Genomic DNA, 25,498 nt, shown 5'->3' on the forward strand with positions numbered 1-25,498 from the left:
AGACCTGCACAATTGTTTTGCAAACCTCAGGAGCATGCATCTTTCATACTATGAGGAAATCTGCCTTACAATCAGAAATAAGACTGTTAGATGGCCATGGTATGTATGTGAATATAGTTCTTAAAAGTGCTACATTTTTGTTAAAAAGTTTCCTGTAGCAAATATTCACACAAGCACATGGACATGTAGACAACGCACTTTGTTCTACGCATCACCTATTCATATTAAGCATTAACATGCATTTTCAAATATGAACAAACTACAGATATCTTGTGATAAACAATTTTAATGCAAAAAGCAGTCAACACTTTTTACTCACAAAGTTGGTAAAGATCAACCTTTGAAGTTTCTTTTTTCATTCTTCCATGACACAAATCTGAAAGCCCTTAACAATAGAATAACACTCACATGGCAACAGACACATTTGCTCTCTATAAACCTTATTTATAAAAGTTATGTCATAAACATTTCCTTAAGCTTCATCTGTCATTAGGGCAATAAACATTTCCAAGGGATACAAGGGAAATAACTTTTTTGAATTTTAAATTTTCATACAACATCTACAGACACACTATCTATACAGAGCAGAAAACAAGAGCCTGTTTGCAATTTTTTTCCTCTCTCCCTATAACCACAAGAAATCTATTCAAAATGCAACTGACATGACATTTCAAAATAAAGCATAAATATTCTATAGAACATTATGTCCATGAGACTCTTTTGTTAAGTTTTAACAGAACTTTCTGTGCATTTATATCAATATTATACAAAAATAAATATCGATATTATTGAATATAAATTAATCCTTGGGAATAAAATAATTCAAGTTTAGCAACTATTATTGAAAACTAATCTACACTACCATATTATCAACAAATTATGAAAGTCTTCTTCTGACCTGCACTTCACGTCAACTAGAGACATCTATAAAACATGTACGTGGTATGTATACATATATATGTACCTACAATGTATGTAGTTATCAGCATGCAAAATTATTGGAATTTTCCCCAAAATTATTCCCTTTACAGGTTTCTTCAACATATTTTGTGCCCTTTTGGAACAAAAAGCCCACAGGCCTTATTGGTCACCTGAGTATTAGTTAAAACTATCAATAGCCGCAAGGCGATCTATAATAATTTTCCTGTTCTGCATGTCTAAGCTAAATTCCAATATTTAGCAGCCGTTAAAACAAGATGTGTTCTACACAAACTGTCCCCCAACAACCCAATAGTGATGAAAGACATCATATTTTAATATGTTACATTAACACAATATGACTATTTTGGATCCACCCTATAGTCAGAACCCTGGGGTTGCAAAATTCACAATTTTAGTGCATTCCTTTCTGCTTTTCCTTCACATGCATTTAGTTTTAACTATGCATTTAGTTTCTATACAGTATCAGTAACATTACAGAAAAAAGGCCTTTCAAATGAGAAAGATGATAATCACCAAGAAAATTTTCGATCTACTATGGAACCAAAACCCCTACCCTTGGAATCATGAAATTTATAATTTTGATAAAGGGCTATCTACTCCTTCTAAATATCTATTTCCTTTCAATTTAGTAGCAATAGCAATAAATAAGATGTTATTTAGATGTTTTAAAAATAAATATTTTACGCCAAGTTTGGCCCTGCCCTGGAATTAGAACATCTATCCATGGGATCATGAAATTTGGTAGAGGCCTTCCTGCATTTAGTTTTTCTTACAGATGTGCAGTTGCAGAGAAGAAATTTTTTGAAAATTAGACAAAGCAAGGAGTCCTAAAATTTACACACACACTCTCTTTCTCATCCCAAAGATGCTTCATACCAAATATGAAACGAACTTGAGTGGTACTTATAAAGGAAGATATTTAAAAATGTACAATTGTTAACATATGACGGACAACGACGGACACAGACCAATAGCTCACCTGAGTGACTCAGGTGATCTAAAAAGTATTGGAATATTTTCCAAAATTGATACTCATTAAAAGTTTGCTTTGCAAAGATTTTTTTTGTGCACTCCTAGATATGCACATTTAAAATACATATATAGTCTAAAATGACAAGTGCTTTAAACCCTTATTATGTACAGCAACAAGAAAAGGCATTCAAAACATTTGAGTTGGGTTCAAACAATGGCAGATTAGGCCAACATCTTATAAAAAGACTGTTCTAGATCTCCAATTAACACTGTCATATGTGGACTATGTAATCAGGGGTGGGGGTTGAGAATTGATAATTATAAAAGCATTACTACTGATTAATGAAACATTAACCTTATGCTTACTACCCGGTGCATATATGTATCTTTTGAAGTAATTATTTCTAAATATCTATTTGCAGTACCTACATGTATGTATTCAAAAATAAAACTGAGCAAGATATGCCTGACTCTATTTCAATTATCATATCTTGTGTCAAACATCTTTTTAACAACAATTCAACCTTCAAAGATAATGAACATTAAACAATATGATAATGACTTGATGCACCACAGATTTACCAATGGTAAGCTGAAGTTAAAAATGTGATAAACATATCAGACCTATAGAATATGATAATCACTTCTTTAAATTCGTTTGAGATGTGTAAATCATACACTCAAAGAAATAATGCCCACCAAAAAAAATACAATAACCATATCTATCTCATGAAATGTGCGATCTCTCACACAAATGTCAAATAAAGGTAATAATGTTAATATGAACTGCAGGTATACAGAAATGAATATATTTTTATATATAACTGAACACTGAGAAAACAAACTTAGTCATCCATACAATACTTATTGCCTCTAGGGCCCGATACTAGCACTTTTCAGCTTGGCATTTCCACCTAACTTTTATTTGGACCCAAAACAGACTGCCCAAGTGACAATCTGGTTTTAAGACTGGCGATTTTATGTACTAATTCTTTTCTAATTAAAAATACTCTGAATGGTATCCAAGATATCATTTTCTTTATACCATTTTTTTTTTTATTTGGGCAACCTGATTTCTTTTTTTCAAGTGTTTGTCCAAATAGAAAGAAATGTCACATTCCCGTCTTTCTTACTAACATAAGAATTACACAAGAGTGTAAAGTAGTTAAGGTCAAAGAAAAATACATGCTTATTGAATATAACGAGGGGAAATGTGCTTAAATAATTACATCTAAATACTTTTTCTTACACAAAACAACTGCAAACTAATGTCAATCAATAATCAATCAAAACGAAATGAGTAAAATTGCACCAAACTCACCCTTACATTATTCCATTTTAAAACTCAAAAGGGATATATCTATATTCTTAAAAGTAACAAGTATTGTCATTCAACTTTACTTTGATATTATGAAGAAATCATTCTGCCAATATATGTATAGCTAAAAACTTTGTGCGACGTACTGGGGGTATACACAGTAAACGTAATTATATCAGTACACGTACCATCAAAATTTAGTGCATCTTCCAACATTAACATAATGTATGTTGTACAACTGTAAATGATCTTATTTTGGAATAATAATTGCACATATATGCATAACACATTTGCCTCTTTACATAAATCAGCGCAAGAGGACAAGTGCAAAGTGCCAAAACATGATTACAACATACAAGTCTGTTTACAGGATGCGAGTTGTCGAGTTCTCTGGTTATGAAGATAATTTCAAAGTGAACAACAAAAGTACCAGTACCTATATATTACAATAGTGTTAGCTGTTGAATTGGGGTATTTAAACTTTATGACATCTATGCAGAGTTCATGACAAAACCAGATTTTTTAACTCAGTACTTGGATTCTTCAACATATAATATTATGCAAATAGCAAGAACAAGAACCAAAGATAAATAACTTCAGGTTTAGCTATATAAATGTTGTCTTATTTTCTTTTAAAAATATAAGCTACTCTACAAGGTTACACAACTTGTTTATGGATAAATGGGGATACAAAGAGCAAAAGATGTGTTAAATTTGGCTGAATGGAGGAAGAAAACAACTGATATACACTTATATCTTTCTGCGTTGTTAACTAACAAAACATGCTTTTCTTTACAAGTTGGTAAAACAAAACTCTTGGGGTCACAACTCACTTTATCTAGACAAACATTTTTGGGATGATTACAATTTGAAGTCACAAAGGTTACAAAATGCTACTAGCAATGAATACGGAAATACAAGAAGCTGGTCCTCTTTTATTCATTGAAAAACTTTTTAGCATTTATTATTGTGTATCTATTCATCTACCCATATTTGAATAAGGTAGACAATATTTAATCTATTAGAGAACAATTTCATTTTAGAAAAACTGATGTAAATGAAAGTGTTTATTTGTAAATTTTGCAAGTTCTACAAAGGACCTCCCCCACTTTAGCTGTGACCTACAGCTTCCAATGATTTAGTAAAACATCAAAGTTTGAATCATGCAATTTACAATGCCCCAAGATGTTCATAATACCTTTACTGAAAAGTTCATTAACGTTAAGAGCTATACTGTTTTTGAAATCATGTTTGTCTGTTTTTGTTAAATCTCTTGAAATTCATCGAATGATCGGTTTTTATTTAAAGCTTTGTTTATATCAAGCACAAGGTTGTCCAGATTTCCCTTTTCTATTATAAGTCATATTTGTAATAAGAAAATCTTGTGCTGTTGATGAAATTCATAAAAATAAATACAATAAAAATCTACAAATCAATGTTTTCTTTCTACCTCATTTACCTGCATTGTATTGACCTCGGGTTGGAATTCTGTAGTTTTCTGGCTGAGGGTGACAATTAAAACTTAGTTTTCTACCACTATATTCCAATATCTATGGGGAAAAGGACAGTGCACTTACTTAAGATACATCAGTGTTTAATATTTACCAGTAAGTATAATAGATAAATCAATTTTTCTTTGAAAAGAGGAAATGGTAAAAAGGGACCACAAGCTACAGCTAAAGTGGGGAGGTCCTTTCAACTATATTTGTAATTTTAACAAGCATTTGTAAATAACATGTAGCAAGTTTCAAATTACAATGTGTGTACATCAGTATTTTTTGATTTTTTGAATTCACTGAACTGATTTCAAATACAAAACTAGAATCATGAATGTCCTCAAAATTCCATATTAAATACCTGTATCCAGAGACTACATCTTGTACCGTTTCTACTTATTCATTCACTAGGTTTGTCTGAAGCTGAAGAAAATTGCTCACGTCTGCACTATTCTACTGATGCACATAGAACTGGTATTAAAGCACACCCATCTCTAGTGTGTAGTTTTCTTATTAGCATAATACATCATATGTTGAAGTCCAATTGAACTTAGTTCAAAGTAACATGAACCTCAAACTCAAATAAATTGCAACTAACGTTTCAAGTAATGTGTGTCTCCATTACTTCTACAATTTTCATTTAATATCAAATTGAAGTAAATTTTTGTCAACATACCAGTGTGGTTGGAAATAATGAAAGAATAGAAAAATTGGCAGCACTTTAATCATTTCCTTGTGGAAATTTCTTGATACAGAGGTGAAATATCGAGTATTTCAAATACACTGTGTGTAAATAAACTTTTGGTGTTGATTTAAAGATGGAATTTACTAGTAAGTATCACATTCAGCTTGGATTCTTTAACATAAGCTAATCTGGCATCTACAGAGAACTGATTTGAAATTTTTTTATAACATCTACATTAAAACAGTCGACTTTTTTTCCTGGATGGTGAATCAATAAGTGTGTTATCAGGTGATGAGGTTCTCTTTCTTGTAGAGTCATAATTACGAGAAAATTCATCTAAAATAAATCTGTTTAGATCCTCCATATTTCCACTACTCCTGGGTAAGGCTCCAATTTGGGAAGAGGCCGTAGCACCTTGTGACATGCTGAGGCCCATAGTAATGTTAGACATTGCACCATTAAGACCTGAAATTGCACAAAAATTATTAGATATGGAATTTAAGAATTAAAAAAAGTGTTTTACTTTTAATAAAAGTTCGAAATTCATGTTTGATAATAAGCTACAGTGCTTAATGTATTGAATAGTATATAGTATCATTTATACCGGTACTGTGTAATAAATAATGTTCTACCAGTAACACTAGAAATAAATATTACTAGTTATTAATGGAAAGTGTGGCTTGCTTAGCAATATTTGGACATAAATATAGTACCTTGCAGTGCAATGGCTTCTCGAAATGCCTGAAGGTCAGGTTCCGTTCCTGAAGACAGACTTTCGGTTCCCTGTAACCTTGGTGAATGAGTCCTCTCTACTGACAGTCGTGATGACTGCCTCACCATGGAGGATGTATGTCTATTTCTGGCAGGGGGATTTTTGCCACACAAGAAAGCTAACAGATCTTCTCTACGAATATTTCGACGTTTCTTTTTCACCCATGCCACAATGTCTCTGTTTCTGTGCTGTTTGCCTTTTTGTATACCCAAGTCCACACAACTATGCAGTGAATCTACTCCATCTGTATCAAATAATACTGGTTAAAGTCTAGTTTTATCATTTGTTCCACTTCAATATGGATGGAATCTTATACAAATTCTGAACTAGTCAGCTGGGTAATCTAATGGTTATATAGTGGACTGGGACCTGGGAAATAATTTGTTTTATCAGTCATTCATTGTAACTATGATTATAAATGATGGGAAGATAAACTAATTTCATAATTACATACTGAGAGGAAATACACTTTGGCACACTGAATTTTAAACCATATTGTATGAAGGTGAAGAATGGAGAAATGTTTTTATCATTCAAAAAAGTTTAGAATATACATATATGCTAGGAGAATTTTCTTTTATTTAGATTTTCTACGAACAAGTGTGAATTCAACCAGTGAAACAATATATCAACAAGAGGCCCATGGGCCACATCACTCACCTGAGCAGCAGTTCCTAGCAATAAACAAACTTAAGCAAAACTATCATTATACAAGCAGGTTGGTTGAGAAAAAACTTTTCAAACGTAACGACTAAAAATTCATTAATAATCACTTTACTACAAATTCATCAATTATCATATGTCCTTGTAGATGGATATGGCCTTTCATATTAACAAATTTCATAAATGGAAGTTTTGTGCCAAGTTTGGTTCCCTATATATTCACATGAAAAAACTGAGATCCCTTATTGTGGCTGCTTCCTAACCTATGGGGTCATGATTTTTACAAACTTAAATCTCCATTTTGTCAGGAAGCTTTCATGTAAATTTCAGTTTTTCTGGCCCAGTGGATCTTGTTGAGAAGATTTTTAAATGACCCCACCCTATTCTTGCACTTTTGTGATTATCTCCCCTTTCAAGAAGGCATGGCCCATGTCACAGACTTGAACCCCCTTCACCAAAAGGATGCTTTGTGCCAAGTTTGTTTGAAATTGGCCCAGTGATTCTGGAGAAGATGAAAATGAGAAAAGTTTACACTGCCGCCAACTATGGAAAAATTTTGATCAGAAAAGTTCACTTGAGAGGTGAGCTAAAAATTGCTCATGATTAATTTATCACAAAAATACTATTCAGCGCATTGTTCAATGTTCAATTTATTGTTACAAGATTGTAATTTTCTGAATTCAGCTGATGACCTCAGCCTTTGCTGTCAAAGTTATATGAATCAGTGCATGAGCAGCACGTTCTGTCTGATATTTCAAAGTTCAGCATGATCAGGATAAATATAATTAATATTTTCGTCAGAAATTTATCAAGTTTTGTGTAAACGCATTATAGGATTCAGAAATCATGCCAAGTTTTTTTTCTGCATATTTTTTGATACATTGTCTACTACACATAGTACTAAACGTTTTATATATCAAAGTGTCAGAATTTTTTATTTCTTAATTGCACATTTGTAACATCAAATTCAAATTTGAGGGAAGAAATTTCAAACCCTTTACAAATGAGCAAGATAACTGTTGACATTAAATTTTGCATAGAATCTAATTATTTAATTAAGGAATGAAAGTAATTTTCCCTAATTTTATAGGAGATAAAGTAAGTTGGGTCAGTTTACGCATTATAAACCACGCATTTAATTTAGTAAATCACATTTGATATTAGAGAGGTTGAGATTTCAAACGTGTGCGGGTACAAGTATAATTTAATTGGAGCAGGTTAGATGTCTATATACATCTTTAACTGAGCTTTCCTAAATGAGGGACAACATGTGAAGTGGTTATAAGGATTTCATTAGGTTTTAAGGATTTCATTATATTCAATGTCATACCATACAAGAAGAACTTAAATTTTACTTTATTGTAAGTCAAAATTTTGTTATATATGATTTCAATTTAATACTAGAGGCCCATGGGCCACATCAATACTCTGACACCTGAGTCACCTTAAACCATATTTTAAGATTTTCCCTACATATTTGCATGCAAAACTTTGATCCTCCAGGGACCATGATTTGAACAACTTGAATCTGCACTATGTCAGGAAGCTTTCATGTAAATTTCAACTTTCCTGGTGCAGTGGTTCTTTAGAAGATTTTTAAATGACCCCACCCTATCTTTGCATTTTTGTGATTATCTCCCCTCGGAAAGGGGTGTTGCCATTCATTTGAACAAACTTGAACCCCCTTCACCCAAGGATGCTTTTTGCCATGTTTTGTTGGAATTGGCCCAGTGGTTTTGGAGAAGAAGTCGAAAATGTGAAAGTTTACAGAGAGACAGACAGACAAGACAATGGGTGATCAGAAAAGCCCGGATGAGCTAAAAAGATAGTTAAACATATTCACAATATATATCTGAATATAAGACTTTGATCCCCTTTTGTGGCCCCAACATACCCCTGGGGACCATGATTTCAGCAAACTTGAATCTACTCTATATCAGGAAGCTTTCATACAAATTTCCACTTTTTTGGTCTAGAAGTTCTTGAAAAGAAGATTTTTACATTACAACAACCTATTTTTGCATTTTTGTAATTATCTCCCCTTTAAAGAAGGCCTGGCCTTCATTTGAACAAATTTGTAAGCCCTTCAGCCATGGATGTTTTGTATCAAGTTTGGTTAAAATTCGTCCAATGATTTTGGAGAAGAAGTAAAAAATGTGAAAAGTTTACAGACAGACAAACGATGGCTAACGGGTGATCAAAAAAGCTCCCTTGAGCTGAACTGATAATTAGTTGTGACCTAAAGATAATTTCATTACATGCTAGCTGCATTTCTCTGTATCCAAATTTGTTGTAAATGGAAGTCACTGTCATTTCATATGAATAGGAAAATTTGAAAAATAAGTGTACCTTTATACAAACTGGTAACATTTGATGCAGCATTCTGAAATGGGACCCACAAAGACAAACCTTGATGACGATCTGAAAAATATTTCAAGAAAACAATAAGAATTGAAAAGTTTTAAGCATATTTGAAAAGTGTCATTCATTCAACCTTCTGATATTCCATAATGTAAATCCAGTGGCAAGACACATTTTAAACACATGTGCCCCAACTTTTAACGCAGACTTTTTAAAATATCTATTTATAGTAACAGAGCTCACACTCTTTGACCCCAAAAGCAATCTAAAACAAGTTCTTCATCACACTAATCCACAGTGCAAACATGAACATCTGAGTCCATATATATAAATTGGAGGACACAGGTGAAACGATAGAGCTCCTTTATGATTTGATACAAATCATATTATATTAGTCTAGATTCAATTACTTTCGATTTGATACCATAATTTACAAATTGATACAATGAATATACATGTATATATAATGTCGACAAAGAAATGAAATTTACAGCATTCGTGATGTTCATCTGTTTCAGTATAAACATTTGACGTCATAATGCAATGTGTGAAATGCAAGCTCAGAGTGGATTGAAACAATCTAATTAAAATTAGATGTTGGATCCACTCACATACTCGCTATACAAACATCTAGTAATAACATCCCATAGAGGGTCACATCAGAGGTCAAGTTTGTATTAAAAAAATTCACCAATCGCTACAAAGGTGGAAGTGTCATGAGCAGCCAGTGTTCGAAATTGGTTTAAAACTTGGTATAGACCACGGGTCTATGCCAAAACAAGACGACATGGACCTCATTGAATTAGCATACACAGCAACATTGAAAAAAACAACAACACAAATTTAAAACATTGTTATTTGCTTCTAATGTACTTAGAAAGCTTATTTTTTCCCCATTTCCATCACAATGTCTTTCTTTCCTCATAACGTTTATCAGACGTCGACTAAACCTAAAAAATCGGCATAGACAATTTGTTCTATCCCAATTACAATTGTCATAGACCGGTGTCATTTGACATAGACTCAGTCTATCGGCCTATGGTTAATTTCGAACACTGCATCCAATGAGAATCTTCATTGTATACTGTATTTGGTTATACTTATCAAAGATGGCAACAGATGAAGAAATGGAAGCAATTAAAACCGTTTTTAAAGATATTTTATCTCAAGGCTTTGAAAAATGAAGAAAAACAGGTACTTAAATGTCTTCTTTGTTGAAGAATATCTTCCTGGGGGTTAAAGATCCCCCCGATGTCGCCATAGTTTACAATTTAAACAAAAACATGCGATAAACAATTCATGATCGTGTGCAGCGCCATTTTTTCCCTTCCTTACATAAACAATGCATGGAATCATGGGATAATACCCTATCGATATGAAGCTAGAAATTTGATTGGCTGTTGCAAATTTGACCTCTGACATGACCCTCAATGAGATGTTGTTAGATGTTTGTGTAGCGAGTATGTGAGCAGATCTAACATCTAATTTTAATTAGATTGGGATTGAAGGGATCTTAGATTATGGCTGCGCATGGGTGGGAACTTTTTTTTAGTAATGACAGACGATGGAAACAAAGACTTTTCATACTTAACTAGATGCAGGGTAAAGTGAAAATTTGTTCAGAAAAATACAAGTAAAAATAAATACATATGAAAAATCCCTTACGTTTTAATTATCTTTTAAATAATAGTCATAGTTTAAGTCTCCATGATACAAGTACTCCCCCCCCCCCCCCCCCCCCCCCTGTTAATTTTCAGTTTTACAAAACAAATTTAATTCCCACACCACTACGCCTATTAAAATCATAATACATGTTATCATTTAGATTTCATAACAGTGTTAATGCACATAAATCTAAAATGCTGAATACATAATATCCAAAGGAAGCTGTTGAAGCTGAAGGCCGAGGATACACAGGTTACATAAATGCGTTATTTTGAGCAAAAAAAAAAAAATAAATATTTAAATTCCTATCATATCTTTCATACACTATACATAAGAGGAAATTGAAGGAGTCTCCTGTGTAATGTGAACAATAAGAGAAATCAAAAAGTGTGTATTTTGAAAACAACACTTGCTGTTGGGCACGGGCACAATTTGAGATGAAAATTTTCAATTTTTAAATTTTTAATTTTTTTTTTAATGTTTAGAATGCTTCAATAAGATATTTCTAATGGTCAGCAAAAATTTGAATGTCAGTTGTTGAGGTACATGAGAGATACGTAGCTCACAATTCTTTGTTATGTAAACAAGGCTTGTGCCATGTGTTTGTTTACACAGGTTAAACATATACTAGTAACAGTTTCGTTTAAAGCATATTTTTTAAATTACAAGTTAATTCTGAACACAATTAAACAGTTTCTTGTGTTTGACACATCTCAATTTGTTTTAAAAATGATATTTTCTTTTGAGCAATCAATGTGCAAACAAGAGGCCCATGGGCCACATCGCCCCTGAGTCATCTTGGCCCATATCTAAAGATTTTCCATATAATTATATATTCACATGTAAAACTTTGGTCGCTATTGTGGCCACAACCTACCCTGGGGGCCATGATTTTTACGAAGTTAAATCTGCACTATGTCAGGAAGTTTTCATGCAAATTATGTAAACTTCTTTGGCCCAATGGTTCTTGAGAAATTTTTTAAAGATTTTTCTCTATATACTAGTATGTAAAACTTTGATTCCCTATTGTGGCCCAATCCTACCCTGGGGGCCATGATTTAACAAACTTGAATCTGCACTATGTCAGGAAGGTTTCATGTAAATGTAAACTTTTCTGGCCCAGTGATTTTCTTAAGATTTTTAATGATTTCCCCTATGTATTTGTATGTAAAACTTTGATCCCCTATTGTGGCCCCATCCTACCCCCGAGGGCCATGACTTTAACAAATTTGAATCTGCACTGTCAGGAAGCTGTCATGTAAATTTGTACTTTCATAGCCCAGTGGTTCTTGAGAAGATTTTAATAAATGATCCCACCCTATTTTTGCATTTTTATGATTATCTCCCCATTGAAAAGGGCATATGGCCCTTCATTTGAACAACTTCCTTCACCCAAGGATGCTTTTAACCAAGTTTGGTTGAAATTGGCCCAGTGGTTCAGGAGAAGAAGTCGAAAATGTTAAAAGTTTACAGATGGACAACAGTTGATCAGAAAATCTCACCTGAGCTGAGCTAAATATACACGTGTTTTGGTGTGTTATTGAAAATAACGGTAAATTCTGTGCAATGCTGAATAAGTGCGACACACACTCAACCCGACACAAATTGTCTCTATAAAATTTACAACACAGTCAAGAAATTTCATATCAATGTTGCTGCGCAAGATGGAAGGGGGCTGAAAAAATCCAATGCACATCACGAGTGTTTTTGTTTTGATTAATATATTTGCAGAAGTTTCTGATATTTTACCACTTTTTCCTCTTTGCATGTGAAACACGAAGAGATGTACTCCATGGGTATTTTTCTTGGTTGTACGGGATATATCTACTCTCGCTAGAGAGGGATAATCATGATTTTGTGAGAATATCTCGCTATAGGGGAAGTGTTCCCAACCTGTTTAGAGTTGGCGAAAGAGCATAAAAACTACCAGACATCATGTCCTGTAGATTAGGGATAATTTAGAAAATCTACCAGACAAGTTAAAATTCTATCAGACAGAATATAAAAAAAACCCTGAGGTTGTTTCACCTTTTTTTAATTTTCAAGCCTTGAGTGTGACAGTTTAAAACATTTACTTGTGTTTAACAGCTCTCTATGTTTTGACCACGTATGAATTAAACTTTCTTATCAATTTTGTTGTACTTTGATTTTCATCCTTTTTGTTCAGACGTGTAGGTGCTTGTGGATATAACCATATACCCCGTAACCCCCCACCCCAGTTTACAAAAATATATAACCATTTTCGTTTCATTACTCATTTTACAATACATATTCACCATAAAACGTAAAACTTGCCATTTCTAGCATCTTTGATATATCTAAAGAGTAGACAAGGTTGGGTACTTCGAAAATGAAAGAAGATAACCTTTTGGAAAACTCCATACAGTACTAATAAAGAAAAGTATTATGTGGTGTAGTTGTTTACTCACTCAACCTTACAATAAAATTTCTTAGCACAAGAAAAAGACCACATGACTATTGACCATGATGGACGTGTTTTTCTAGTGAGGAAACTCTTAGACCAATTTTGAGCACAATAGCCACATAATAAGGCCGAAAATTGGAAAATACCTATATAACACCGTATGACATTGTGTTTGGATCTCGCTGAGGCAAAATTTCAGTAATTCTGTGTATATTGGGACATTGAAAGACTTTGGATTAAATTTGGAAAACATGGTACGTACTCGTGAGTATAAATCACGGTCGCAAACATCTAAACGTATTATTCATATTTCTACTTGATTTGGATACTACGACCCTATAGAAAAGAATTTTGACTTAGCCTATAACATGAAAAGGTTTTATTTTTCATTGTTTGTTTCGTTAGACCGGAAATACTTTTTATTTAATGTCTCCTAATTTGTAACATGTCTGCATAGTTTTCAAAAATGAATTAACATATCATCATAGATATACAGACAATATATATCTGCTTTTTTTCCTCTTTGTTGCTTAAACCTATTTCAGAATGTTTCTAAATGAATTCCGGAAAAAGTAGAGCTGTTGTGATAGGTTTATTCCTTGAGCTTTTATCTATAGTATTGTGTTTCCGGTGGCGAATCGGCCAAAAAATAGAATAAGGTGAACAAATAATTAGCTCTTTTGTTGGTCTATATATCATTAAAAATGGTTTTATCATGTTTTTTGTATGTATTCTATCTCTTAGCTGTCTTTCTTTTTTCTTCTATACCTCTCATTCAAGCTGATATTTGAAGCATGTTTATTTTTTATGTTTAGGAAGGTTTTTCAAATACACACACTTCATTCTTTACTAAAGATTGAATTACTTAGGGGTACTGGTCAGTCTCGGTCAATTCCCTACGACAATGGTTAATCAAACATGCAAATGAATTAAAAATTCTCACAGTAAACTGTCAAGGTCTAGGAGACACGAACAAACGAAGAGATGTTCTAAAATATTTAAAGGTCAAGTATAATAAAAATAGATTTGAAAATAAAGTTTATAATTCATAAAAACCCGTTTTGAAAAGTTTATTGATGTGTTTATTTTTTTTTTTAAATCCAGGTAAATGCGCAAAATACCTATTCCAAAATCGTTGTTTATAGAAACGAATGAAGGGATTGTCACCCTTTCTTATGACGTCATCTGCGACAATTGTAGTTGTTTACGCCTGTATATCATCGTTTTAATTTCTGTGAGAAATTGCCAGTTTTAGCAACACCGTGGATAGTGACGATGAAATACCGTAGATACACTTGAGTTTAGGGATTCAACCTTTATAATGTTTGTACCTACACCCATTTCGAAACCATCAGATAGTAATATTTATATGATATATACATTTATATGTTCGACAAATATCTCATTGGAATCTCATTTAGAAATTATTTACCGGGCCAGTCCATAGAAAATTGTGAATAATATTGGAAAAAAATGTTCTATCAAAAGATAACCTTTGTATTTTACACAATCGAGGCTAATCAAAATCAGACTTCATAGATACTCACCGTATACTCTATTGTAGCGATTGTGAGCGAATTTAACTAGATTGACTCTCACGTTTGTATTTTTTTTATTATGGGATTTATTTGTATGAGATTGATCAGATTCAAATTATAATGTGTTTAGCTAGATATATTTTTAACTGAAAAATGCCTTTTTGAAAAAAGAACAACAAAAGACAAAAGAAAAAACTTATTGTGCACAACGTTATTTGTACACCCCCCCCCCCTTTTTAAAAAAAACAAAAACAAAACACATCTACATGTAGATACAATATCATAAAATGTAAATTAGGCCTATTAGTACATGTAATTTCTTCACAACACACGTCAAATGCGAAATTGATATATTACGGCACAAAGTTAACGAATTGTAGCAATTTTGCCTTAATGATTCATGATATATATGTAGCACATTAGGAATGTAGCATATTAGGAAAAGGAAAAACTTGTACTTGTTTTTATAATGAACTTGAAAAAAAAAAAGCTTTGGAAATTGGACTGACCTTGCAATAAATAAGGTTTTATCAAAATGGGTTTTTAAAATTAAATTAATTTCCATTTTTACTATATTTTATTTTTTCAATATATATATATATATAGTGAAGAAATGAAATGATGACGATGAGTCCCTTATAAATATAGTATGAGTACGACAATATTCGAAAGATATTTCATTTAATAAAAGAAATAAAATCAATTCGAACTAGGTAATGGATGTCATTAATTTTTATGTGCAATCGCAAACCCATTGAATACAATGTCGCATTAAAGCATTCAGTGGTGGATGTAGAGAGGGGTGGATTGCGTGCATCCCCCCTTTTTGGGTTAAACTTTTTATATAATTCAAATACATCCCTCCACTTGTTTTGTAGGATGTCCAGTTAATCATCACTTTGCACTTTGTTTGGAGTCAAACAGGATGATGGAAACCTGATCCTCGTTAATTAAAGTGTCACTCACTGATCCTCGTGGCTTGTCACAAATCTCAGTGTCTCTTTTCAGTTTCAGTATCCAAATTCTTCGAAATTTAGTATCTTTTGGGAAAAGAAATATACTTAATCCCTGTCCCGATTTCACATTGCAGTTCAAAGCAGCGCATTGTACCATAAATACAAGACTTTTCTATGTAAACACTATAAAACCCTATCAATGCAGTCGAAAGTTGTCTCAGATGACGTCATAAGCTACGAGCGATAACTCACGTCACAACACATTTATCGATCGCTCAGGTAAAAGTTTGATGGCGCCGTGTAATTCACGCCAAGTAATTTTTATCAAAATTGCCATGGAAATTAATCCATAAGTGTACGACAGACATTTTTCTGTATAAAATTCAAGTTTTAGGAAAATCACCGTACTTGACCTTTAAAAAATAAAAACTACAAAGTATATTTTATTCAAGACACACATTTTATTGACATAGATGAAAATATGATAAAGAAACAATGGGGATATAAGGCCTTCTTTAGCTCCTTTAGACCAAATTCAAGAGGAGTTGCTATATTTTTCAATAATAACTGTGAGATTGAAATTCACAATCAATACAAAGATGATAGTGGGAATTATATCATTTTGGATGCCACAGTAGAAGGAATAAGTTTCTTACTGATCAATATCTATGGTCCAAACTCTGACACTCTAGACTTTTATATGAACATCCAAAATAAGATTGAAGAGATGTACTCTTCTCAACATATTGTTATAGGGGGTGATTTTAATCTTATACTAAATAAGGAGTTAGATTCCATGAACTATAAGCACTTAAACAACCCAAAATCAAGACAATCAGTCTTAAACTTAATAGACACTTTTTGTCTGAAAGATGTCTTTCGTGAAAATAATCCAATGTTAAAAAGGTATACATGGAGAAAGAAGAACCCTATTAAGCAATCTAGACTTGATTTTTTTCTGATTTCAGAATCAATGTTAACTATGAATCCTTGCATAAAATATGAAAATAGTTATCGATCAGATCATTCACCAGTGATCTTATGCTATAAAACAAATGCACTTAAAAAGGGCAGAGGTTTTTGGAAGTTCAATAATACTTTATTAACTGACAAAGAGTATGTTAAGTTGATTAAGGAAAAAATTGAGGAAGTCAAAATACAATATTCCTGTTTAGTTTATAATGTAGAAAGCATTCCTTCAATTGATAATGATTTAAGGTTGATCGATCCTTATGTGATGTCATAGGTTTTTGCAAAAATCTTACTTTGTACATGATAGAAATATATCTTTCCAAGGAATGTTATTCACTCGATACAATAAAATATGTAGTAAGGGCTGTTCCAGAAATGATCAAATGGGGGGGGGGGGGGGGGGGGGTCGGGTGGCAAATGATATTTTTTTGTGTGGGTGGTCGTATTTTTTCATATTTTAATTGGTCCGTGGTTGGACTGTTAAAAAAATATTTATTATGGGTAGTGGGTAGTTTCTATTGTTTTATTTTGTGCCACATGGGTGTTGAGTTTTCAGAATATTTTTATTGTCGCTCTTGTCGTGTTGGTTACAAAACGTCGGAGGGAAAATTGAAAACGTGCTTTCGAAATGCTGCTTTCGAAATCGGAAATCGGAAGTAACATAGAACTATTCGAGTTGTCGCTCTTTGCAGCGCATAACTTTCCATTACGGCACTCTTCAAATTAGAGGCGCGTTTAGTAGGGTCCCTTTGGACGTGATGGCGACGAACTCTGTTCTGTAGATTATTACAGTTTACAGTGCATCGATTTTGGGAATATTTTGAAACCAATAGGTATTCCGTTTTCTAATAAAAATAGGCAAACCTTAGTTGATTTATACGAGAGTACCGATGCGTTATATTTATCAGTCGGTGTGATGGTGATATAGAGGCCTCTGGGCGCGGGCTCCAAGAAGACGAACGATTCGTGGAAAAACATATCCATACCCATTTCATGATAATAGCATCGTTTGGACTCCCAATCTTTCCAACATTCCCGCCATAGATGCCTTTGATTGTTGATGTGACATCGTTTCTTCAGAACTACTGTGATACAATGTCGCACAGGCATTACCGCGTCATTGACTAGAATGTTTGTCCTGGAAACCTCGCGAGATTTGTACCGTTTTCATTTTTATAAAATATTTTTGTGGTGGGTCTGGTTAGTTTTTTTTTTTTTTTTATTAGATGGGTCATTGTAAAATGAGTTTATTAATTTGATGGGTCACGGGGTAATTTTTTATTTTTTTTTATGGGTGCTTGGTATATACAAAAGGTGCCTCCCGACCCCCCCCCCCCCCCATGTATTTATTTCTGGAATAGCCCTAAACTAATAATACTGAAAAAGTTTATATTTTCCATAGATAATCAATTATTTATGATTAAAAAAATGTTGTCAAGGGCAATAACTCCTACGCTGGAATTTCCTCTACTGGATGTCTATTATACATTGGTTTCCCTAATATCGACAATTAATCTATACATATTTATGAATTAGCAGTGTTTTAAAGGGACTGGTTCACGATTTTTGATAAAAATATTTTTCATTTTTGATGTTAAACATTAAAAATATAACTCATTTAATGTTGACAGCCAAAATTTTGACCTTCTGAATGCCAGAATAAAAGCAATATTTTAGCCTTAAATTTGTGTTATGTAAACAAAGACTCGCGTCTTTTTATGTAAACAAACAAACAAGTGAAATATAAATTTTGTAATATAATGCATCTTAATTTTGCATAGTCACAAATTTTAACTTTGGGATGACACATTTTACCCCAAAAATGCTTGAAATGTGAAAGGTATGATAAACTTAGATTGATATCCATTTCTTTTGAAAATTTTGTAAACAATAGCATACCGCAATCTTTGTTTACAAAACAAATAATAAACTCTCTAAAATGAGCTTCTGTGATATTATATAACCTTAATTTTCATGTGAAATATTTCAAACACAATGGACAGTAGATTTTGATCATTAAAAGTGAAAAACAAAATTTTGGGGAAAATCGTGAATCAGTCCCTTTAAAACTGTTGATATTTAAATTTTGTCATTTCAACAAGTTTTTATCCATTTTTATTATTCTGTTTAACGAAAATGTGTGATTTTCTGATGTTAATGTATACTTCTGTTTTTGTATGTCTGACATCTTTAAAAAGGTGGTGACATATCAATATTAATGGTTAAAAGTGGAAAAACTTTATTAATTTCCACTCAGTATAGTTTAATTCAATTAATAACCAAAGAAAATGTATAAGTCACATGAGGATGGAGCTAACTTAATACAGTTTACGGTTAGTGACCAGACATTTCTTGATATTTTACTTATGGAAATTAGAGGAGAAATACTGGCAGAATATATGTGATTTGCTATAATTATGTACAGTTAACAAATAACAATTGCTTTATATGAAATTATTAAGACTGATCAGTAGACTAGGCAAAATTCTTCCCCTTACCTCTTTCCCTCTCCCTGTCTCTCCTTCTCTCTCTCCATCTTTTCGAAATTAAATACCTTTCACATTATACATGTACATATGCACTCCAAATATACACATATATGTTTGTACTTGCTTGAAATATGTATATACTATATTATCATGTATTGCTAATATGTAAATGTCTAATTATTGTGAAAGCAAAAAAATAAATGAATTATAAAAAAAAAATTTCTTAGCACAAAGCCGGCCAATATTTACGTGATCTATTACATATAAATTTTCAAAATTTGTAACTGACGAAAATTGGAGCTATCGCCACGGAAGTGAATAGTTATATTCTAAAAATATTTGTTGTAAACTAAAGGGGAGGGAGATATGCGATCATGTTGACATACTGTTCAAGCACCTGTGTTTACACATTCAACTTTCTTTTTTACGTCTGAACTACGATTTTTCAACCATGTGATAGGCCACACAATCGGAAGTAGAATGACATGTGTGATCAGGGTTCGAAATTACCTCATGTCTGCAAGTCCGAGACTAGTAATAAACATGTCGGACTAGTAAACTCTCTATAGCACCAGTCCGTACGGACTAGTGAAAATCCGGAAATCAATCTTGAATTGGTTAAGATTTTTGCAAATTTGTCTGAGTCTCTTAGATGTTTGAAGTTATGGTCAATTACCTGCATGGTAAAGTGTTTGCGTGACAATGACATGCTGATCTTCCAAACACATGGAGTGCGTTCGAGACCGCCGTTCTTTACACGAGTACAAATTCCTGCTGATTCCAAATGCCGAGCACACATCACGAGAACGGGTTCAAGGTGCAAGAACTCACACCACCTCTGTAAGTAGTGTGGTTAAAGAACACGTTCGTGCGCACATGTTCTAGCCATTAGTGACTCTAACACAGGAATTCATAAGATATAACACTATACCTCATGATTTGGTCAATCGAGTGAATTCTATTGATAAAATTTTGAACTCCTGCGACTCTAAGAACTGAGCACGAGAACAACGGGAACGTCGATCTCGAACGCACTTATGGACGTTTATAAAAGGGGTTACATGATTAACTCGGAGGTTAATGTATGCTTCTGAAGATCTGGAATGCAAAATAATGTATGGTAGTCTAAATTGTTTGCAAATGTGATGTGTTTGGTTTGATTAAATACTGTTGAATAAAATGAAGATCATTTCATTCGATATACTGGACGGACTAGTGAAATGCTTTGTGGACTAGTGAACATCAATAGTCACTAGTCCGTATGGACTAGTGCTCAAAAAAGTTAATTTCGAACCCTGAGTGATATTGAAAGTACACGCACGGAGTGGGCTTACGATTTCTGGGAAAGCACATTTGTTGTACAAAAGCAAGTTATCTATATCAGACAAAGTTTTTGTTTGCATAAAAGCCAATAAGCAACACAGATATGATCCCTTTTTTGTCTGCTAATATCTACCAGACAGATTGTCAGATCAGTTTCTAAGTTTTACCGGACAAATTGAAAATTTACTGGAGATATCAGGTAGTCCGGCGTCTTTCGCCAACTCTGCCTATAGGAATCTATTTAAACAATTCAAAGTAAAACATCAGACACCTGATGCTTCTACTAAACATTTCACTGACATGTCTGCTGAGTCCGTCATTTAAAAAAATTAGCTATAGATCTAGTACTATAGACGATGCAAACCCTCTTAAATTCAACCTTTTCAGAGGTGAATTCAAAATTTTGTTGTAGCAAAGTAACTATATATCCTGCTGTGTATACCTTTGTACAACTGAGCAATGGCTGTCGCGGAATTCTGAAACTGCAACCATAATTTCTGTTCAGCAAGCTCTCGTTGAGTTTCAAGAGCTTCCTCCATATTGGCTTCATTGTGGAGTTCTTCAATACACTCCTCTTCGAAGCTATTTAGCCAATTATCTGGAGAAAGATCACTATGGTCACCTTCTTCTCGTTCCATTGTAAAGTAGCACAATCTTTAAAAATGTCTCTGACTTCGGTTATTTGCCATATATAAGCTATTTTGTTTACTAAATAATCTCTTTTCTGCCCTTTCTGAATCAAAACCGGATGTAAAGTCTACGCATGTACAAACGTTACATTGTGACGAAAGATCCCGAAAAACGACGGTTCTTTACGGAACGTAAAACAATGTTTATTCCCATGGAGTCACATGACTAAGCATTAAATAAATTCGTGAGAGAAAATTACAAAAATACTATGACTGCAAAAGTCACTCGTGCAGAAGGTAAGGCAAAAACCATTTTTTTGCTTTCCATATAGTTTGTATCCCAGACTGCCTCAACGTGCGTCCGCCATCTTGTTTATTTTCATTCGAGATCAAGGTTTGCGATGCCTTTTTTTAAAGGCATGATATTTTGCATGTGAGTCCCCTGTGAGGGGTATATACAGCAGACATTGGGCAGATTGTAAGAAAACAGGCGAAAGTGACCGTTCCGCCAAAAAGTCCACAATCTCCTGGTCGAGATCGTCATAAAGCGGTCACTATAAATAATTCCAATAACACCATGAATCATGTGAATGACCATGGTGAAAAGGATAAAATACAAGATGTGGAAATGGATATTGATCAAAAGAAGGGTGTGTTGATCTATTACTTTACAAAGGACGGTAGTTGATCGAGTTATTAAGATGTTATGCAATCATATCCTCTTGGTGTAAATTTTGCAATAGGCCTAGTTAATTCCTGATTACATTACATTTGAATTTGACAATGATACACTAATATTATATTGACATCCTCCTTTCTATATCATTAAGTTATATGTGTAGTGGTTATGATTTCTGTTACTGATATTGTTAATGTAGACTGGTGAAGGAAACTAAAGAAAAAGTTTTCAATGAAGTGGACTTGCAGGAAGATAATATTCTTCACATAGTTTTTTAAGTTGTTATTGTGTGGTTGGAAGGTGTTTAAAGTTTAACAATGGCATTTGAATCATTTAAAACTTTATTATCATGGATGGCAGTGAAAAATAAAAAAAAAAGTTCGAAAGATGATAATGGTATGTTGTGGATTTTTTAACATTACTTAATATTATCATTTGTTATGTATGTCTGTTCTAATTCTTTGCTACTGCATATAATATTTGTTACACATTTGCCTCGCCCAATACAGATTTCCATTTTACACCCTGGATGATTCCATATTGTGTCCCGAACTGACTGTCTAACAAATCTATCCTGCTGAAGACCTTTAGAACATTTTTTAAAAGATAAATTTCAGTAAAATCTTGAATAAATATTATTCAATTATTAAATTGAATTTCATATATATATTTATTACATTGGAAACCATTTGATCACAATATTAAAACATCGTAGTTAAAATATGAACAATAACATTAACTAAACAAATCAAGTAAGCAAATCATGTATGTTGAAACTGAATGCAGACATTGAAAATTGAAAGCTACAGAGCTGTCGAACCAATGTACCCTAGCACGGAGAGGTTGTGTTGAAATGTTGGGGCATCATATGATTCGTAAGTGATGTCACAGTTGTCAAACTCTCTGAATGGAGAAGATAGCTTGAAAATTTTGGGGGCATCATATGATTCGTTAGTGACATCACAGTTGTCAAAACGATACACCCTATGTATGGAGACGTAATATTAAAAATTTCAGGGTGTGATGTGATTAGCTTTTATCCAATCAATTTTCTACAAATTTGTCTGAAGCAGGATAAAAACAACAAAAAATTAATTTGTTCAATAACAGAAAAGTTTATCTGTGCTTGAATTAACCAGTAAATGTGTATTTATCCGAGATTGAAAACTGACTGATAGTTTTATTTGTTTAAAAACTTACTAGTTTGAAATATGATAAATCATTGAACGAGAAATCATATTTTATTGTTTGATAATTGGTGTTATTCTTTTTTAATTATAAATTACATTTAGAATTCATCATCAAGTTCCTTCCAATTCCTATCACTAATATTGATACCATGCCAGGGTATTGATTTGTTCTGTATGCTGTCATTTACAAGATTTTTTTTTTTTTTAGATGATAATAAACGAAAACTCCTTAACCGTGTGTACTTTATTTCAAGCAAATTTTAAATTGGTGCATTGTATATACTGTATATATATATTTTTTTTAAATTTTTTTTTGTGTGTTTGTTTTATAGAGGAGAACAAAGAAGGCGGAGATGATGCCAACATGACTCAGGTGAATGGGGACATCCTTGGGAATGGAGCGACTAGCCAGGAAGATGCCGAAATGGAGGAGGGTAAGATCAGTCAATGATAGTATTTTATTATACCTTTAGTAGATATTGTAACATCAAAAACATTCAAATGCACACAGCATGTGGTGAATAGGAAATAGAAAAGAAAAAATGAAATATTGTCAAGCAATACTATTTTCATTTAGAATGAACTTAGATATGATATGCATAGATTAAGCAGAATTTAGGGGTTTTGGGGTTGTGATTGACTGACAAGTTAGTTACTTTGACCTGTCAGAAACAGAAGCTTAGACAACCATTGTGCAGGAGAGTTGAATTTCTATTAACAGATGAATGTCGATCAGAGGCTACATTTCGATATACTGTTGAAAATATAACCAAGTTGAAGGAAACGGCCTTGAGTCCTGCTTGTATGGTTCGGAATCTTCCATGGTATGTAAAATTAGTCATGTGTAGATTAACCTGTTTGATGCAATTACATGTACTAGGAATCTTGTATTTGAGATTGCTTAATTATTAGTGCAATGCATTAACATTCTAAGAAGATGCTAATCCTATAAATTCCTTTTCAGGAAAATTATGTGCCAACCCAGACCAAACACTGAAAGACAAAATCAGAAAACCATGGGCTTTTTTCTCCAATGCAATGCTGAATCAGATTCGGTGTAAGATGAGATTTTTGTAATTTTAGAATGAATTATGGGATACTATCTATATGTACAGTTACAGCTTCTTTTTTATGGTGAACTTAGAGCACTCATCAACATTTATCAGACATCAATGCATAACTGTCCCTTCTTAAAAATTTACTTTTATCTTGAAGATTTGAGTAGTTTAGGTGATAGTGGTCATTGAATCCCCTTCGATGTGGATGTTTGACTTTTTGATGAACATTTTCAGGTCATGGTCATGTAATGCATCGGCCACACTCAAGCTAATTAATCAGGTTAATGAGGCTGAAAATCACACAAAGAGTAAGTACTCTTATGACTTCTCAGAGATTCTGTTCAAACATGTATGGTAGGAGTCATCAATTACTTAAAAAATATAGGACAAATTTAAAACTTTTCAATTTATCAAGTTTTTTATAAGTGCATGAAAGAAGTTTCATGAAATATCTGTGATTTTTTTTATTTAAACATATAGAAAATTCTAGAAAACTTTATTTTCAAGGTTAATGTAAGATTTGAAAGTCTCTACTGCCACACATGAATATCAGTGCATTTTTTTTTCTTTCAGAAATCCAACATTTGTTCTACAGTAAAGAAAATGATTGGGGTTACAGTAATTTCATTGCATGGAATGTAAGTTTGTTTGATCTATCATGTAAATTTAGAGTTTGATGAAATGTAGAAAATTTATTCTTTAAATTTATTAAAGAAAAAAATTGTACAAAAAATAGTATTCATAAATAAAACAAAAGGGAGCAGGCAGCTACCCATCTTCACAAGTCAACGGTTATTGATTGGTTACCTCGCATTAACCCCTGACATCAGTCGCTATATAAAAGTTGGGCTCATTAGACCATTACGCAATCCACTATAAATAAAACATCCAATGAAATCACTGCATCTTGTTATGGTGTACATGGATACAAATGACACGATCTCATACTGCTGTATAGATAAACACGCGCAATTGTAATATTTACACTAATTACGTTTTTGATATAGGAAATTAAGTTTGGAAACCTTTTTGCTTAAGATAATATTGCTTGAACGATTGAAATAGCCATAACTGTAGGTATCAATACACATGTTTTTATTTGAATCTCTCGCTTCGCGTTGTTATAAATAGAACCGCATTCTCATTGGTTCCCACTCTTTTGTGGAAACAATCGGAACGAGCCCAACTTTTTGATAGTCACTGATGTCAAGGGTTAGTGCAAGGTAACCAATCAGTAACCCTTGACTTGTGAAGATGGCAGCTACCATGTAACTTGTCTATTCTTGGTGTTGCATAATCTAGATTTCTTTGCAATCTGTATCCAATAACTGAAAACATTTAGCATATCATCTCATGATGCATGTC

General features: G+C 33.0%; 2 protein-coding genes across 2 annotated transcripts in view; one reads left to right on the forward strand and one right to left on the reverse strand.

Annotated features, from left to right (window-relative positions):
* Positions 1-268: 268 nt before the first annotated feature.
* On the reverse strand, positions 269-21,511 carry LOC125668143 (HUWE1-associated protein modifying stress responses-like). The gene is made up of 4 exons (XM_048901953.2): positions 21,020-21,511; positions 9,198-9,269; positions 6,127-6,429; positions 269-5,878 (listed from the first exon to the last, which is right to left on the reverse strand). Exons 1-4 carry the CDS (start codon positions 21,213-21,215, stop codon positions 5,649-5,651), a joined length of 801 nt encoding a protein of 266 aa, XP_048757910.1. The 5' UTR covers positions 21,216-21,511; the 3' UTR covers positions 269-5,648.
* Positions 21,512-21,721: 210 nt separating this feature from the next.
* Positions 21,722-25,498, forward strand: part of LOC125668142 (ubiquitin carboxyl-terminal hydrolase 7-like) — a 35,664-nt gene continuing 31,887 nt past the window's right edge. The window contains exons 1-6 of the mRNA XM_056163057.1: positions 21,722-21,856; positions 23,408-23,509; positions 23,797-23,899; positions 24,040-24,132; positions 24,368-24,441; positions 24,707-24,771. Coding sequence (XP_056019032.1) covers positions 21,784-21,856; positions 23,408-23,509; positions 23,797-23,899; positions 24,040-24,132; positions 24,368-24,441; positions 24,707-24,771 — 510 coding nt within the window. The 5' untranslated portion in view covers positions 21,722-21,783. The remainder of the gene's footprint in view (positions 21,857-23,407; positions 23,510-23,796; positions 23,900-24,039; positions 24,133-24,367; positions 24,442-24,706; positions 24,772-25,498) is intronic.

The sequence above is a fragment of the Ostrea edulis genome, chromosome 4 (genome assembly GCF_947568905.1).
Source record: "Ostrea edulis chromosome 4, xbOstEdul1.1, whole genome shotgun sequence".
Taxonomy (NCBI): Eukaryota; Metazoa; Mollusca; class Bivalvia; order Ostreida; family Ostreidae; genus Ostrea; species Ostrea edulis.